The sequence below is a fragment of the Paralichthys olivaceus genome, chromosome 4, assembly GCF_024713975.1.
Source record: "Paralichthys olivaceus isolate ysfri-2021 chromosome 4, ASM2471397v2, whole genome shotgun sequence".
Taxonomy (NCBI): Eukaryota; Metazoa; Chordata; class Actinopteri; order Pleuronectiformes; family Paralichthyidae; genus Paralichthys; species Paralichthys olivaceus.
In genome coordinates, this window is record NC_091096.1 from 25,822,123 (window position 1) to 25,838,302 (window position 16,180).

Genomic DNA, 16,180 nt, shown 5'->3' on the forward strand with positions numbered 1-16,180 from the left:
GTTCTACCACATCCACTGGGCTCACATCTGGTGACTGTGGCAGTCACTGAAATTTACTGAACTCACCTTCATGTGCATGAAACCAGTTAGAGATTTTTACCTTGTGATATTCTCCTGCTGGAAGTAACCATTAGAAGATTGTGAACTATGGCCATGATGGAAGAACATTTGTTTGTTGTAGATCATCCACCTCAAGGTTCGACATGCTAATTCTTATGTTTTTCTGCTCACCACAGTTTTAAACAGGGATCATCAGAGTGACTGGAACCCTTCCGTCAGTTCCGACCAGTCTGACAATTCTCCTCTGGCCTCTATGATCAACACTGAACTGCTGCTCACTGGATTTTTTTTTTTTAATTTTGTTTCTATTCTGAGTAAAATCTTGAGAGACTGTTGTGTGTGAAAATCGAACCAACAATCTTGTCATAGGAATTGATATATGGAAAGATGGTGCTGCCTTCTAATCTTTCCATTATTCAGAATTGTAATAATTAAAACATTCAACCTAGAATGAAATTGATAAATAGTTCACTATAATCTGTAACCCCTTTATTCAAGTGCTTAAATAAATAAATCCCACAGTGAATATCGAATGGGACATCCTCATATAAAAAATGTATATAAGATGTTTGCACAGAGGAAAGAAAGGAAGATTTGGCCATCCCTGAAGACATGACTCAAGCGCTAAGTGGCAGGCCAATAACCTTTTGCACACACATAGACCAAAGATCTTGCTTATCAATCTATGACTTGGCAAAAAATATCCCTCACAACCATCCTCTAATATATTCGTGGGATGTCTGGAATCAGAGTCAATAAAAAAGATGACTGACAATTTGTAAATCTGGCCTCGGATGTGGACTATTCAACACTTCTGCACATGCTAGGTCAGAAATAATCAGCAAAGTCAGAAGGAATAACTCAAAACAAAACAAACCAGAATAAACCACAAGGAAAATATTTAACAGTTTAATCATTGGGCTCATGTTGTTGCCTATTTAGAATGAAATGGACTTAATATTATTATTATTATTGGATTCATAAATTGGGTTAGGATTAGCGTTAGGGTAAAACCTTTTTTTATCGACCACCTAAAGCTCTTTACTCTACAGGTCACATTCACCCATTCACACACATTCATACAGTGTTTCTGCACGCTGCGCTTTTTCTATCACACACCAATCTCACACTGCCAGCAGGGGCAAGAGGGGCAATCTAGGATTCAGTGTTCTGCCCAATCACACTTCGGCATGCAGATTAGAGGAGGCCAACATGTTGAAAATCAAATGTAGGGTTGGACAGTGATGCATTTTCTTAGTTAGTTTCGTTAGTTGCACATTTGTATTCTCTCATAGATTTACACTGTATGTTGGTTAAATGTTGTGTCTCATTCATACAATTTATTTATGCTGTTGCCTACTTCTATGCAGTAAAGACAACTTTCCTCCTGGCTGTTGCTGGAAAACTTTTTTTCTTATTTTGAAAGGAATCCTCTGAGGAATTCCTTGGGGGTTTTGACCCACAGCCCAGTGACATTGGTGATATATGTCTATAGTCCTGCTGTCAACTAATGACAGAATAAATCTTGAAAATGGCTATCAATGAGTCCTTGAAATCCCAAACCAGTCAAATATAATGGTCCGATGTGTCCTCTGGGAGCAGGAGGTCACATGTTTTTCCATCCATAACTAATTTCTAATAAATGGCCAGTTTCCCAATGCAAGTTTTTCAGAGGTCAAATTGTTTGCATGCTTTTTTCCCTGGCCACAGATTCTCACAAGTATGTTTTGGCCAATGTGAGGATGTTGTAAGTTGCAGCTAGTAAGTCAGAGTCAACACAATAAAGCCCTTAAAAAGAAATAAAAATATGCAGTAATCATTGTTACAACAAATGTATTATTCATCAATTTAATGACACTGGAATACATCAAAGGTTACTTACGTCTTTAAAAACTTTAGTTTCATTGTTGGAAAACTGTTTTTACCAAAAGGAATGAGTTGCTGCCCAATTAATGACCAAGTTTCTGTTTTTTAGAATTAAAACAGATCCAGAGCTGTGAGTCATGTGCAGCTGAACATGAAGCAAACAAATTGTCAGTCGACCTGAAAGACTTGAAATCATAATGATTGAATCAGTTTGGGGGTCAAATGTAAAACTGAAATATATATATATATATGATTATTTCATCTCCCTGACAGCCTCTTATATTCATTTTAGAGTCATTGGCAGCTGTAATACAAATATATTTTTTAGGACTGTTTCAGGTCTCCTAATGCATCTACATTTCCAGCAGCAGGACTTGCATCTCTAACACCCGACTGATTTTGTGAATGAGACACAAAGCAAAACAGGCAACTTTGTATGAAATTTTAAGGGTCTAAATAGTGCCTATGATAAAAAACACACACGTTTCATAAAGATATGACATTTATCAGGATGGAATTAAACCTCAGAAGAAGGGTGACAATAAAAATACAAAGATTTTCTCTCATGAGCTAATATTTTCCAAAATATCGGAATATTTATTAAACAGTAAAACCCCTCAAAGGGAAATTGCAGCATTTATAAACCTGGCTCTCATTACCGTACTTTTGTCCATTATAACAATAGAATATTTTGCTCACCACCTCCATTGCAGCGGTCTGGAAAATGTGGATAATCTGTATCACTTGTCCAACGCAGTGGGAGATTCTCCACTCAGACACGTTCAATACAGAAATCTCTGTAGCGTGCACTCATACAGCCCCTGCAGAGAAGGCCTGGAGGATCTACAGAGTTCAGTATACAGTACATCTTAAAGCAGTTATAGTGAACTGCTCTGCACATTCACTTCCTTGTCAACTTATCTGCCTTATTCATGATCACACACAGGTTTGTTATCTCTGCCAAGGAGGTAATGTTCCTCCCCTTTTAGTTTTTTTTGTAGGTTTGTTTGCAAGCAAGATTACACAGAAACAACACAGATTTCCACAAAGCTCGGTGGGAGGATGCTGTGTGGGTCAGGGAAGAACTGAAAATTCTGGACATGCAGGAACAGACACTTTTGAAAACAATGACACAAGACACTGACATTCCTCTCCTGATTGGGGGATATACTTAAAGGTACAGTGTGTAGAATTTTGTGATATCTAGTGTTGAAGTTGCATGTTGCAGCTGAACACCCCTCACCTCACCCTCTCCTTCCAAACATGAAAAAGAACCTGTGGTAGCTTCAGTTGTCATAAAAACTCAAAAGGTGTTTAGTTTGTCCAGTCTGGACTAATGTAAAAAACATGGCGGCCTCCGTAGAGAGGACCCCCTCCATGTGAATATAAAGTATTTTAATATAAAGAGCATTTTCAGGGGTAAGGAAAACTGCAATTCATACAGTTTAGATGAAACAAACTAGTGAAAACATCATGATGATTATTCTACATTACATTTCTGCCAGTAGTTTCCTTTCACGTAAATCTTACACACTGGACCTTTAAAACACAATGTCATTTTCTACCTTAAAAATGGCTTTATAATCATTTTGATGATAAAAAAAACTTGAAATTGGGAGAATTTCATTGCCACAGCACTCCAGGAATAGCAGGTATTGCACTGTGTAGCTTTGGTGTACTGCAGGAACAATTGTGACATGCTTTTGGCATTTGTCACATACCAGCAACCAGATGGCAGCGAGCTATAAGAAAAAGTTAGCTTGGTATCCGCAAAGAAATGTGTGTCATGTACAATATGTGCCTATATCATTACACCAACAACCTTTTATTTCTTTAACGCTTTGCACAGAAACAGTCTATGAGCTGAGAATGCAAGCAGTATTTAAACTAAATTAAATGTCACAACAAATAAAACTATTCAGTCATGTTTGTGTAAATTCCTGTAACATTACTCTATCTTGTCAGTGGACGAGGTTCTTCACTACAAGTGGATATTTAACTGCATTATTTGATGTACTGGAAAACAAATGTGTTGTCTGTGACCATTTTTACTGATGTGTTGAATTTCAGTATTTTCATGACTTGGGGTTGTCTTTTCAAACCCCACAGTAGGGCAGGTGAGTAGAATCATGAGCAGTAAAATAGACACATATACCTGAAATCATCTTTAATGACTTTGAAAGTTTACAGCAAGAGAAAAAGTAAGAACTTAAAATGCCTCTAAATGTCTGTTGACTAACCAGAAATATGAGATAGAAAAGTTTTTTTTTTTCTGCAAACAGCTGAGTGAGGGCACATGAGCTCAATGCAGGACGATCAGTTGGGAGCTACTCGTGTCTGTCTTCTCAGGAGCTTCATTTACCACTTCAAAGTGGGAGCATTTGTGTCACTACCATTTACAACAGTGTCTGTCCTCAGAAAGTGACCTGGTTCAGCATGACCTTGCATCTAACCCTGTTAGATATGCGCCTTGAGCATGTTCATTGCTCAGTGACATTTTGCTCCTTAAAAATAACACAGATGCTGGGCCCTGTCTGACAGACCCGCTGTAGCTGGACAGCGTCCGGCTATTTTCATTACTACCATCTCTTGTAACCCCCCCCACACACACACTCAAACCTCCCCCTCTCTCAGTGTCTGTGGTTCAGAGAAGGGCAGTTGAGTGAGTCACTTTATAAGTTTTGAAGTCTGACATGTTCCCGGCTTCTTGGCCTGTGGATGAAGCAGTCAGAGCCTGTCTGCAACTGACAAGTGTTAATCATGGATCAGCAACTTGGGTTTCACCTGTCGGACATCTCAGCGCTCAGGGACTCAGGGGGGATTTGCACAGTCTGGTCACCCTGACGATGTTGTCTGCCACATATTACATCACAAACTATTCGCTCTTAATCTCATTAGTTATTCACACACATCAGTCTAACCTGCTATCTTACATTTTAACTCGTCACTGGACATTTTCACACTGTAGGGTCACAATTTTGCAGACTGCTTATGCCTTCCATTACGTTAACAACTTTATCCCATGTGATCCCCTGCAGCTAGAATTGCTGGTGTGTGTGCATGAGTGTGTTCAAAGGCTTCGCGGGGCAGCACTCATTTTGGATAAAGGGGGTGGGGAAACTAGTTCAAATTTATTGCCTGCGTCAGCTGTGTCAAATTTGGCAAGCTCAAATGGTCAGCTTGCAAATGGCAGGGCAATACCTTAGGGTCAACAGCCTTTGTAATAAGTTGGACATATTCACCCCTCAGTGTTAAACTTAAAAAGTTCCGAAAGAACCTTCACAGGTTACTTTTACATTCACTTTTTGAGTGTAACATTAGCAGTCCGCTGAGTCAGTCGAGTGAGAGCAGATGTGATTGTGGACGCGAAAGACAATCAGCGCCCCGCTGCTACTGTTGCAGCTTTTGATGAGGAGCAGGCTGCTCGTCCAAATCAATCCTACACTATTTTTTTCATTCCTTTTTTTTTACATTTCTCCCCTTTTGATCATTCATAAAGGGGACCACCCACTTTCTGAACCCTTGCCTCTATTTTTGCAGGGTCAGAAAGAGTGGCCAGTTGCTCTTTATGGCGGAGATTTTTACGATGTGGTCAGAGCTGTTTGGAGACCACCAGTTCTCCTTTCACTTGTCACTGCAGCTACAGTAGCCCCGAGGAAGGCCCGAGCTGTGCGTGAGTTTCACTGTTCTGGAGACTTGGAAATTTTGGCAACTACTCAAAAGTCTGTAAAGCAGTTTCTCCTCCCAATATTAAGACAACTACGTTTGTCATATTTATCAGGGTAATTAGTTAAAGATTATGCCCACACAGTGTATAACTTTAAATATTACCAAACATATACCAGTATATAGAACAGTGATGTTCTCATCCTCATATAAAATGGAGTATTGTATATAGTATTGTCAACTCTAAAGAAATCACCTTGGCCAGTGATGTGTCCCTCTTAGAGGGGCACTTGAAGCAATGTTAGACATAATCGTCCCACATTGCATTTTGTAAATTTACTCAAATCTACATATAAAAAGTGATGATTTAAGAAAACTGAGGGTGTAGATTTTAAAATCTCGTGATTTTAATGTTTTCTTAGAAATGTATGGATGTGTATTCACCACAACAATGGGACAATAAGGAGCCTGGTAAACCAGTATTCCAGCCATGCCTTTGTCCAAATCTTATCAATAATTAACAATAAATAAAATAATGACATTAATGATTTGTTTACAACATGTTTCTTTTATTTTGGGCATCCAAAATTGATACACAGCCTTGTAAGGCTGCACTTAATCACAATCATGCTTTGAGCTAAATTATAACATCAACATACTGGCATGCTTACAATGACAATGCTATCGTGCTAATGTTTGCAGGTTTAATGCTCACCATGCTTTCTGTCATATCCATTGTTTTCTAGCATGATAGCGTGAAAGAATCTCTCATCAGCAATAAAGACAGATTGAAGCTGAGATAAATTGTTAAAATTTGTTATCTTTTATGTATTTAAACAATAACTAAGGTATGGGCCATATTAACATTTTGTACTGGTGATGGTGCCAGATGAAAAGTGAGAATCACCCCAAAAAAATTTCCTCACTAGAAAACAAATGTCTAAACAAAATTGAATGGCAATCCATACAATAATTATATAGACATTTCAAACCCACACATTTACTGGTGACAGTAGATGTAATGTCAGTTAACAGAATTCTTCATGGATATAATCACCACATCTCATGAAAATCTATACTGGATATTTTAGTCCAGATCAAAGTGGTGGACCCACAGCGAGACAGACTCAAGCCATGTTGCTAGCATGGATAAAATCTTCACCTGTTTTCCCTGCATTTCTGTCATCATCTAGGTCTTCCCATTACAGCCTGAGTGCCTGCCCAGCCTGCCACAGAGACACGTATAAATAAGATCAGGTTACATGTCCTCAGATCTCTGCGTCACTTTGCAAATTGAAGAGTGTTAGACTGATTCTCTGTTGTGCTCAAGCTGTCCGAGGATTCATTCTCCCTTAAGTCATATCCCATTTCTATATCCCCAAACGCTGTGGGTACATAAAGAAACATCATGTATATTTGAAAGTGTTGGGATTTGTCCTCTGTGGATCATGAATATCCACAGCAAATCTGAATCCAGGATCTATGCTCAGGATTTCTGAGTCCCTACATCACAAGATGGAAATCAGTGACTATCATGAATTTTGAAATTTTCCAGAATAAGGGCTTGCAGGAAAAGTTTCAGAGACTGTCTCTAGCAGCTGACGTGGAAATGTGTGTTCTCACATACAACCCCTCTAGATAATTTCAGGAGATATATCCTGAGTTCAGTGCATGTCTGAAAGATGCTTCAGATGTGTCCTTTTTTCATTTTTTGTAATTTAGTTTGAACTTAATGTAGTTGTCTGACAGTCACAAAAGGGCTATAGTAAAATATTCACACGCAAAGAATAAAAGGTGATTGTGTCTTTATCTTCTACTCTGACTTATTAACATCTCCTGGGTTCTGATGGTGTGTTTATGTGCTTTTGAGTTGGCAGTAGGAGAGTTTGACGAGTGGCATTTCGTGAGGCCCTATCTCCCTTTTTTCTTCCTTCTACATCCCATTGCCTAAACATCTTGCTGACAACAGAGCGTAGCCAGAGATCTGTGAACTCCACGGTGATGACAGCAGCTACTGCAAATGTATTCTGCAACCCTACTGTCATATAAAATGTTATCCTTGTTAGCGCCCGTCACCACATGCTGAAGAGGTAATCCTGCACAGCCAGCTTTTGACATTTGGAAGAATTTGACCTCTTACCATTGAGTCACAGCTCATCACTTTATAAACTATATGAGGATCTGTTAGATGTATGTGGATAAGCTATGTGGATGTCAGAAGATAAAGGTAACAATGTTGTCACCATGCTATCAAGACATAACGTCTACAGTATCTATTAGATGTCAGGAGTTAACAAGAGTTTTACTATATATCAACTTTATACCAGAATAATTTTGAAATACATTGTGTCCAGGAGGAGAGTAGACAGCTTTTAAGCTTCCCAATGTGTATTGGCTATAGCACAATGTGGGAATGAAACTCAGTGAAAAGCAACAGTGAATGTAGGTCTCGGGTGAGGAACCTTCATCCTAACAAGGTCTATTTCCCCTTTTTATCGCAGCCCTTGAAGACCATACTAAATTATTGAGCACATGACCTCTCATGCAATTGCTTGAACTGCTTCTCTTTGACGAGGCAGCTGATGATGATGCAACTCACAACTTGTTTTAGCCTAAACAACTTGAAAAGAAATCCTCACCTTTGTTTTTTTTAATCATACAGAGAGCAAGTTGCCGCAAACTAGACACACTAGATTTTTTTTTAATCGTATGTCCATTTTTTCATGAAAAGAGCAGCACTCCACGTCTACTTTCTTTTACTGACAGTTATCATGATGTGATCAGCTGTCATCAGTGATGACATGTAACAGCTACGTGTCTTTCCTTCACCCTGACCTGATCCAGCCCAAAGGGACCACTCTGACGACATGTTGAATACTATTTTATGTTATTTTCTGTAATTGCACAAAAACATATGCAATGTCATTATTGTATGTTTATATAACTGAGTTTCTGTATTGTCTTTTGAAACTCTGTGTGCATTGGCTTGTGGGCCTGAGGGTCCCCAACTATTTTACTAACTTTTCTGTTCTCTGATTTAATGATTAATATCCAACTTTTTTTTTTTGTTTTTGATTGCGTACATTGTTACAGATAATCACATAGAAGAACAGCAAGTAGGGCAGGTTTCCCAGGTGACAGGGAGTCTGTGACATCATGAGGCTGAGGATCCTGTGATCTAGCTGGATGGACATCAAAACCCCACACTTACTGGACCATGGATCACACCAATGCATCATTAAAAGCTTCTCTCAGCACACATTACTCACATGTCTGTTTAGGTTCCTGGTAATAATAATATTGAATGTTGTATTACCAGAGGAGATGAGCTGATGCTGACTGTGTCTTATACAGTAAGAAGTGAGATCACCAAGAGAAACCAATCACTGCTGTCAGCTTAAGACTGAAAAATCAGTGTGTCAGAGATGACTGCTGCATTTTATCACTTTAGTGCCCCAGACTGGGGTGATGGGGGGTCAAGAGAACGTGAGAAGGGCAACAAGTGAAGGCACTTGAAGCTTCACGTTACACTGTTGTCCATGGACACAAGGAATGCTTCATCTGGACTCAGATACTAAATGAAATTATATTAAATTCGTCATCATAACATACATTATCTCAAAGCACTTTGCATAAAGGTCAAGGGCTAAAACTTTACAGAAACACGACATGTTCCCACAATGAACCAGCACTTTAGTGACTGTGGAGAGAATAAACTCCCTCATTAACAATATGGAACCTCAGACTCAGTGTGGGCGGCCATCTGCCTCGACCGGTTGGGGTGAGCAGAGAAAAATCAGGAAGAGAGGAGAGGTGGGTGGAAGAGGGTTAACCCTAGCCATCATATTTAAGATCTGTCATGGTTGTTATGGTAACAATAATGATAAAACGGACATTTATAGATGTAATTATTTATCGATGATAGCAGCACCAGTTAATATAATAGTAATGATAATTTATTGTTATTATTCTTCTCTTCTTGTTAACGTCATCGCTTTCAGGGGAAGAGGAAAAGACTGCTTCAGTATCTCGGGATGTTGATTGCTTATTATCTAGAGATGAAACTTTTTGTCTAAATGGTTTGTTGTGGCTCATTTACATGGGCTGGAAGTGTGGCCAGTCAACACAGAGATAAAAGGGAGTTTGTGGTGGGAGTGGGGGGGGGGGGGGGGGGGGGGGGGGGGGAGAGAGGCTGTGCTGTCTTTAACACTTAATTGCCACACCCATAAGGTGCGATTAGGCCTCGCACTTTTAAATACAATGCTACAGTAATGATCAAGGCTGCATTAAAAGCAGACAGAGGCAGAGCGCTGAATGAAATATTGAACCAAATCTTCCGCAGCAGTTTCGTTTTCTTCTGCAGATGAGCTGCAGAATATGAGAGTGAAGATAAGTCTCTTTGTAGCTACAACTTGAATGTGAATACTTTCTCTTGTACTGCACATCTGCGTTTCCCTGGGCTATTAAATCATCGTTAGGGGTCTTGGTGCTGTGCCCACCCACAGAAGGAAGATTTCAGGGAGGGACTTTGCCTTTCAACATTTAACCAGTGAGCAGCCTGATCCCGGTGAGGCAGAGGGCTTTTCAAAACCCTGGAATTAACCGGAGCAGTGCTGCACGGAGCCGGGGAGCGCTCACGTTCGAACCCCCAGTGATGCGCAGGCTTTTTGTTTTATAATGGATGTACCCGGGTGCGATGCGCAGCGCGGATCTGTTCAGGAGCTCTTCACCACCCAGTCAGCTGGACCAAGGGGCTTGATAGCCTGCATGTGAGGGGACATAACTCCGCAGCGGCTCCACCAGAGACTCTGTTGGTGTGGATGGACAGGTCAGAAGTGCATATGCAAGAGTGTGGCAGCACCACTGGATTTACGCACCGCATCCAACTTGGACTATCTGCCCCCTCTCTTGTCGGATGAAATAAGAAGGAGGATGTATGGAATAAACCAGCGCTGTATTTACATGTAAGGCGGCGGATAAAGCTAAGAATGAACCACTTTATCATTGTTTGATTGACTCACATATAATAACAACTCTCCATGTTTCGTTGCCCCTGCAGATCATTTCATTTTTTCGTGCTGTGGTGCCATGCTCAGGTAAGAACACCATTCTGAATGACATTATTAAAAAAGTTATCTTCCAAAATTAGATTTTTATTTAAAAAATGGAAAAGTAAAGAACATTTGTTTAAAGTTGTGATAACTGACTTTTAAAAAATCTCATTGTGTAGCAGATACTGTTAACTTTATCTGTCTGATGGGGAGATCCCTCTTCGTACACCCTTGTCTTGTAAAATTGGCTATATACTCAGATTAGAAAGCAAAAAAATTATGTATTTTATTTTTCCCTGTACATGAAAAGGGGGAGAATCACCCGTCTCCTAATTTTAAGCAGTATGTGAGGACGCAGGGCGCAGTGACGGACCAGCTGAGCCGCAGACAGATCAGGGTGTACCAGCTCTACAGCCGCACCAGCGGGAAGCACGTCCAGATTCAGGGCAAACGGGTCACCGCTACCGCTGAGGATGGAAACATGTACGGTAAGAGCTGACCCGAGGCCCGCTGCTGCTGGCCCTGCAACGCATGTGGCTGCGGTTGTAGCTTTCGCCACGGAGCTGTACTTATTAACAGAGATGATCCCTCAGCAATATTTTCATTAGAGGCTTTCACCACTGGAGGTCTGCACGGTGGAGAGCACAATTAGTTTTTTAATGGTAGCCAAAGCAGGTTTGGACAATTTCCATCCTCCACCATGGCATTGAGCTAAGCATCCCGTTTTCTGAATATTAAAGAAAATGCACCAAAGATCTCTGAAAAACACAGATGCCATTTAAAGACAATTAATCTGAGGACATTTCCACAAATCCTCAAGAATTTCTGAATGAAAAAATGATTACATAGTCGAAATATATTTGTAAGCTTCCCTTTCTAGTTGAAATCAGCTGGGAATGAATCGTTCTTTACACAAGGAACATTTTAACATGTCATTTTAGTGAAATTCTAATGGTAGGTAACATCAATATATATCTAGAGTAGATTTTTACACTTTGATTCATGTTGGATCACATTATGCTATGTCATTGCAGCCACCATCTTTGTCTGGGTTTGTGGTCACAACATGCAATTCTTTTTTATCATGCAACAAGCTGAATAGTTTTTTCATTGTGATAGTTAAATTAATCTTCTGGGGATTTGTGTTCGTCGAGAATTAAAAAGCTTGGTAATTTTTTTTCTGAGAGTCAGATGCTTAGCTCTGTGACTGAGAGGCACAAACTAGACTAGTCTGAACTGGTATTTACCTTTTTTAATCTGAGCATATTGGCAACTTCAAATCTGTAGTGAAACCTGCTGCATGTTTAGAGTCTAAGCTGTACAGAGACTGTGATTTTTTAAACACAATTTGATAAATGAGTCATGCAATATAAGACAAAAATAGACATGTTGAAAGTTTCTTTAGAGAAAGGATCAAATATCATGTTTCGGTCCCTGACACTCGGCACAAAGCCTCTGCTGGCAACCAGCAGTTTCACCTCCAACCTGCGTGTCCCTCTGTGAGGCGTTTTCAGGCCTATATGTTAATTCGGCCTCCCTGCTGTATCCATGAATCCATCGTCTGGCGAATTAGCGGCTGATTAGGGCAAGTCCTTTGTCTCCATAGCCCCAATACACAAGGCTGTTGTAATGCCCAATGAGCATAATTAACTGCAGGACAAATTCAGTTGAGAATGTATATTCTGCTGCCAATACCACCCTTTAATGTTCAGTGATTCACTGACTGGTAATGTATTTAATCTTTCAGCATTAGAGTTAGAGTTAAAGCAGGTCGATACTGTTGGTTTCAGCTCAGCAGATCTATTGTCTAATGATCACAATTCACTATACAAGGTGATTACGAGCATAACAAGTTAATTTCATCTACTAACAGGCAACACAACAGGTAACAGCTTTACAGACTTTCAAATGCTCAAATACGCTTAAATGAACAAAACAACAGACCTGAAACATGCTTTCTGTCTGACACGTTACATTAAAGTATCAAATTGTGGATCTTCACTTCGGAGCATCAGTGTCAATAAAAAAGATTAGAGCTGAGAAAATAATGGAAGTGCATTTTTCACAGTGTATTTCTGACTCTTGGAATTACAAACTGATAATGAAAAACAAAATGATTTCATAGACTCTGGTGTAACTTTACTTTCTGCTTTCCTTTTCTGGCAGCTCGCCTGTTTGTCGAGACGGACACGTTTGGGAGTCGCGTGAGGATAAGAGGAGCAGAAAGTGGGCGCTACCTCTGCATGAACCGGAAGGGCAAACTTGTTGGAAAGGTACAATATATATTCCTGAATCAATTTTACCTGACAGACTACTGGCTGCAGATGTTAAAATGTTTACTTTGATGTTTGTTAGCATCGATCAGTTTGGAATCATTGCCGTGATAAAATAAAGATAAGATAAATGAACTATAATGTTATAGTATGATAATATTAAACAGTCGAATTCTATTGTTGCTAGCAAAAATTGTATCAGATAATCTAAACCATCTTTGAAAACACTTCACAATGTACGCCAAGCATACACATTAGATGTAGACAGAGGATGTATCAGTGTTTCTTACAGTTCCAGCCAAAGTACACAGACATGACTCACTGGTCTTAATCCATTCATGAGCTAGTTCCTCTTTAGAAGACATATAATCTGTGCTCGGCGTCAGTTTATCAGATCTCACATCCACTAAAATACACACTGCAGCTCCAATGTGATAGCCTGGGTCCATTGTCGATGTAGTGTCATAACATGTCAGTCACCCCCGGACATGATGTGATGGGAAAAAAAAAAGGAATCCCTGGAGAAGTGAGCGATAGCTGCTCCATCTTAGAGCCACAGCTGACAGCATTGAGGGGAAAGTACAAGCCCTTAATGCACTGCCTGTGTGTTTGGTCATAAGTCAACTCTCCATTTCCTTCATGGAAATGGAAAAGATGGGTCCACATATCTGGCTGACACGACAACTTACAAATCTGACTCTCCTGAGATGTGTTGAAGGTGCGGCTGCAGATGAAAACTGGACACAGAACATAAATCAAGATGAAATTACTGTTTGCTTTGATTTGCTAAGACGAGTTCTCACAACAACAAACTACTGACATGTGGCTGTCGACATTTCATAAAACAACTGCAGCACAGGAAGTTAGTTATCTGTGGATTCATGCTTTATTACTTAACAGAAGTAAACTGAAACTACAAGTTAAATGAGGAGATCAATACTACTCCCAGGTCTGTATAGCAGCCTGACTCACCAACGTTGTTGTTTTGGTTTTGAAGAAGAATTATGAACCAAATTGTTGAAACAAGCGACATGTATAATGTTTTAGTTTTTGAGCTTTATACCTTGTGTGTAATACGCAAACTGACTGGTTGTTAAACGTTCATATTTATTGATAGATATGAGTACATTTTCTTATTTTGCTCTCTGCAATCAAATGAAAAATGTATATTTCTGTACCTGTGGGTAACTGAAGAATTTCAAAGGTTCCGACATACTGTAGTTACTAAAAAAGACCCGGTAACACTATGTCACTTTTACTCTCACAGTGTTTACATTTGATGAATATGGTTCATGCTAACTGACTGAGTAATGGTATTACAGTGTCCCCGGTAATAGTGATTTAACATTAGCTGACATTTGGCACCATAATATACTGGTCATACAGGATATTAAAGTAAGGCTGTAACAGCTAAACTCTTGAATGTGTTGAGTTAAGCAAGGATGTGTTCTTTTGCTTCTGACTTCAGCTTCTAAAGGACGAATATATAATATCCTCTTTCAAACATTGAAGTCTGTAACGAGGCTTTAGTATGAAGGAAAACAGTCTGACTTGACCATTGGATTATTATAAATCATATGACCTTGGTATGAACAAATCAAATCAAATGTGTTTCATGCTTTGTGAGTCTGTCCAAGTTTAACATAAGAAATCCATTCTCTCTCCTCAGCCCAATGGTCGGAGCAGGGATTGTATCTTCACAGAGATAGTGCTGGAGAACAATTACACAGCGTTCCAGAATGCCAAGTATGAGGGCTGGTATGTGGCCTTCACCAGGAAAGGGAGGCCCATTAAAGCCTCCAGGACGAGGCAGAACCAGAGAGAGGTCCATTTCATCAAGAGGCTACACACTGGCCCGCCTCCCTTCCCCAACACGGACCAAAGCAAACACTTTGAGTTCATCCGATTTCCGTCCACACGTCGAGCGAAGCGGAACAGGAAATCACATACCTCTTCCTAACACGCAGCAAAAGACATGGACTGATACTTGCTGTGAAATAGGAGGAAACAGATGCAATTTTATTTTTGTATATTTTTGATAGGTAAACAATGGTTAAAATGCCATGAATCTAAAGTAATATTGCTGTAAAATGGTCACGTGTAAATACTGAGAGAGTAAAGCAGATGGATTATATTTAATTGTCTTGTGTGTATGTGTTGTCTTGGGGGGAGCTGTTAAGGATGAAGGGTGTTAAATAACAAAGTGGAGCATGACAGAGACATAATTTCACCTCAAAGTTATTACGGGGTAAATATATCGCTAAGATGGAAAGAAAGACCCAAGGATTGAACCTTCTGCATGATCAGTGAACTACATTACAATGGTGATGAAATGTATCTTTGTCTGATGCTGTACAAGACAGCCCACACTGTTTAATGCAGGGGGCGAACAAAATAAAATGAAAACTCATGCAAACAGCTGCGATGTTTGCAAAAAGGTTGATGACGCGACATGGAATGATGAAACAAAATCTCCTGAGCCGATACTGCAGGTGCATCAGAGAAAGAACCGCACGATCACATGGAGTGATTATAATAATCAACTTTAGAAATAGCAGCTTCAAATTATCATCCCTGTGCAAGAGCAAGGGGGAACCCCATGGTGGTGCCAGAGGAACAGACAAGATATAAGGCTTCATCCTCTGGGCATCAAATATAGCTCATGGAAAGTTAATACTTGATGAGATATTTCAGTCTGGAGAAAAGTGGTGGACTAAAATTAAAGAGTGGTACATTACAACACATTACAGTGAGGGCCGCAGGGATCGCACGGTTGGCCTGGACCAACAGTGGTAATGATGCTGGATGTGCTGCACGCCGACACAAGAGTCAGGGATGAGAAAACACTGGAATAAAATAGATGAAGTTGTTTTGCTCAGGACCATCTGGGTGGGTGGGTGGGAGCATCGGAATGGTCGATGGCAAAAGGACGAGGGGGATGAGTCTGTGTCACACATCAACAGCCCATGCAGCAGTTGTGGAGCTCATTCAAACGCCGATGCTTGTGTCACATGTCAGATTAGACTGTATTAGATCTGTGTTGTCAGGACTGACACAATGTTATGACAGATCAAAATGCTATTTGGAGTTCAGCCAAACTAATATTGCTCTTTTAATAAACTTGGCAAAGACAGAGGACATGAGCCTCAGACCGACTTACCACTGACTGCAGGAAACATGGCTGTGAATGTAATAAGATCTATTTTTACCACAATGACAGGAAAATATTTGATAACAGGTTGGTGGGAGCACATCAACTGACAC

At 40.0% G+C, this 16,180-nt stretch overlaps 1 protein-coding gene across 2 annotated transcripts; it reads left to right on the plus strand.

The window, feature by feature from the left end:
- Positions 1–9,882: 9,882 nt before the first annotated feature.
- fgf17 (fibroblast growth factor 17) lies at positions 9,883–15,055 on the plus strand. 2 transcript variants are annotated; one of them, XM_020102330.2, is made up of 5 exons: positions 9,883–10,556; positions 10,652–10,688; positions 10,987–11,131; positions 12,810–12,916; positions 14,586–15,055. In XM_020102330.2, exons 1-5 carry the CDS (start codon positions 10,525–10,527, stop codon positions 14,874–14,876), a joined length of 612 nt encoding a protein of 203 aa, XP_019957889.1. In that variant the 5' UTR covers positions 9,883–10,524; the 3' UTR covers positions 14,877–15,055. The 2 variants fall into 2 exon arrangements, with proteins under 2 accessions (XP_019957889.1, XP_019957888.1); XM_020102329.2 differs by having other exon boundaries at positions 9,884–10,556; positions 10,954–11,131.
- Positions 15,056–16,180: the final 1,125 nt, after the last annotated feature.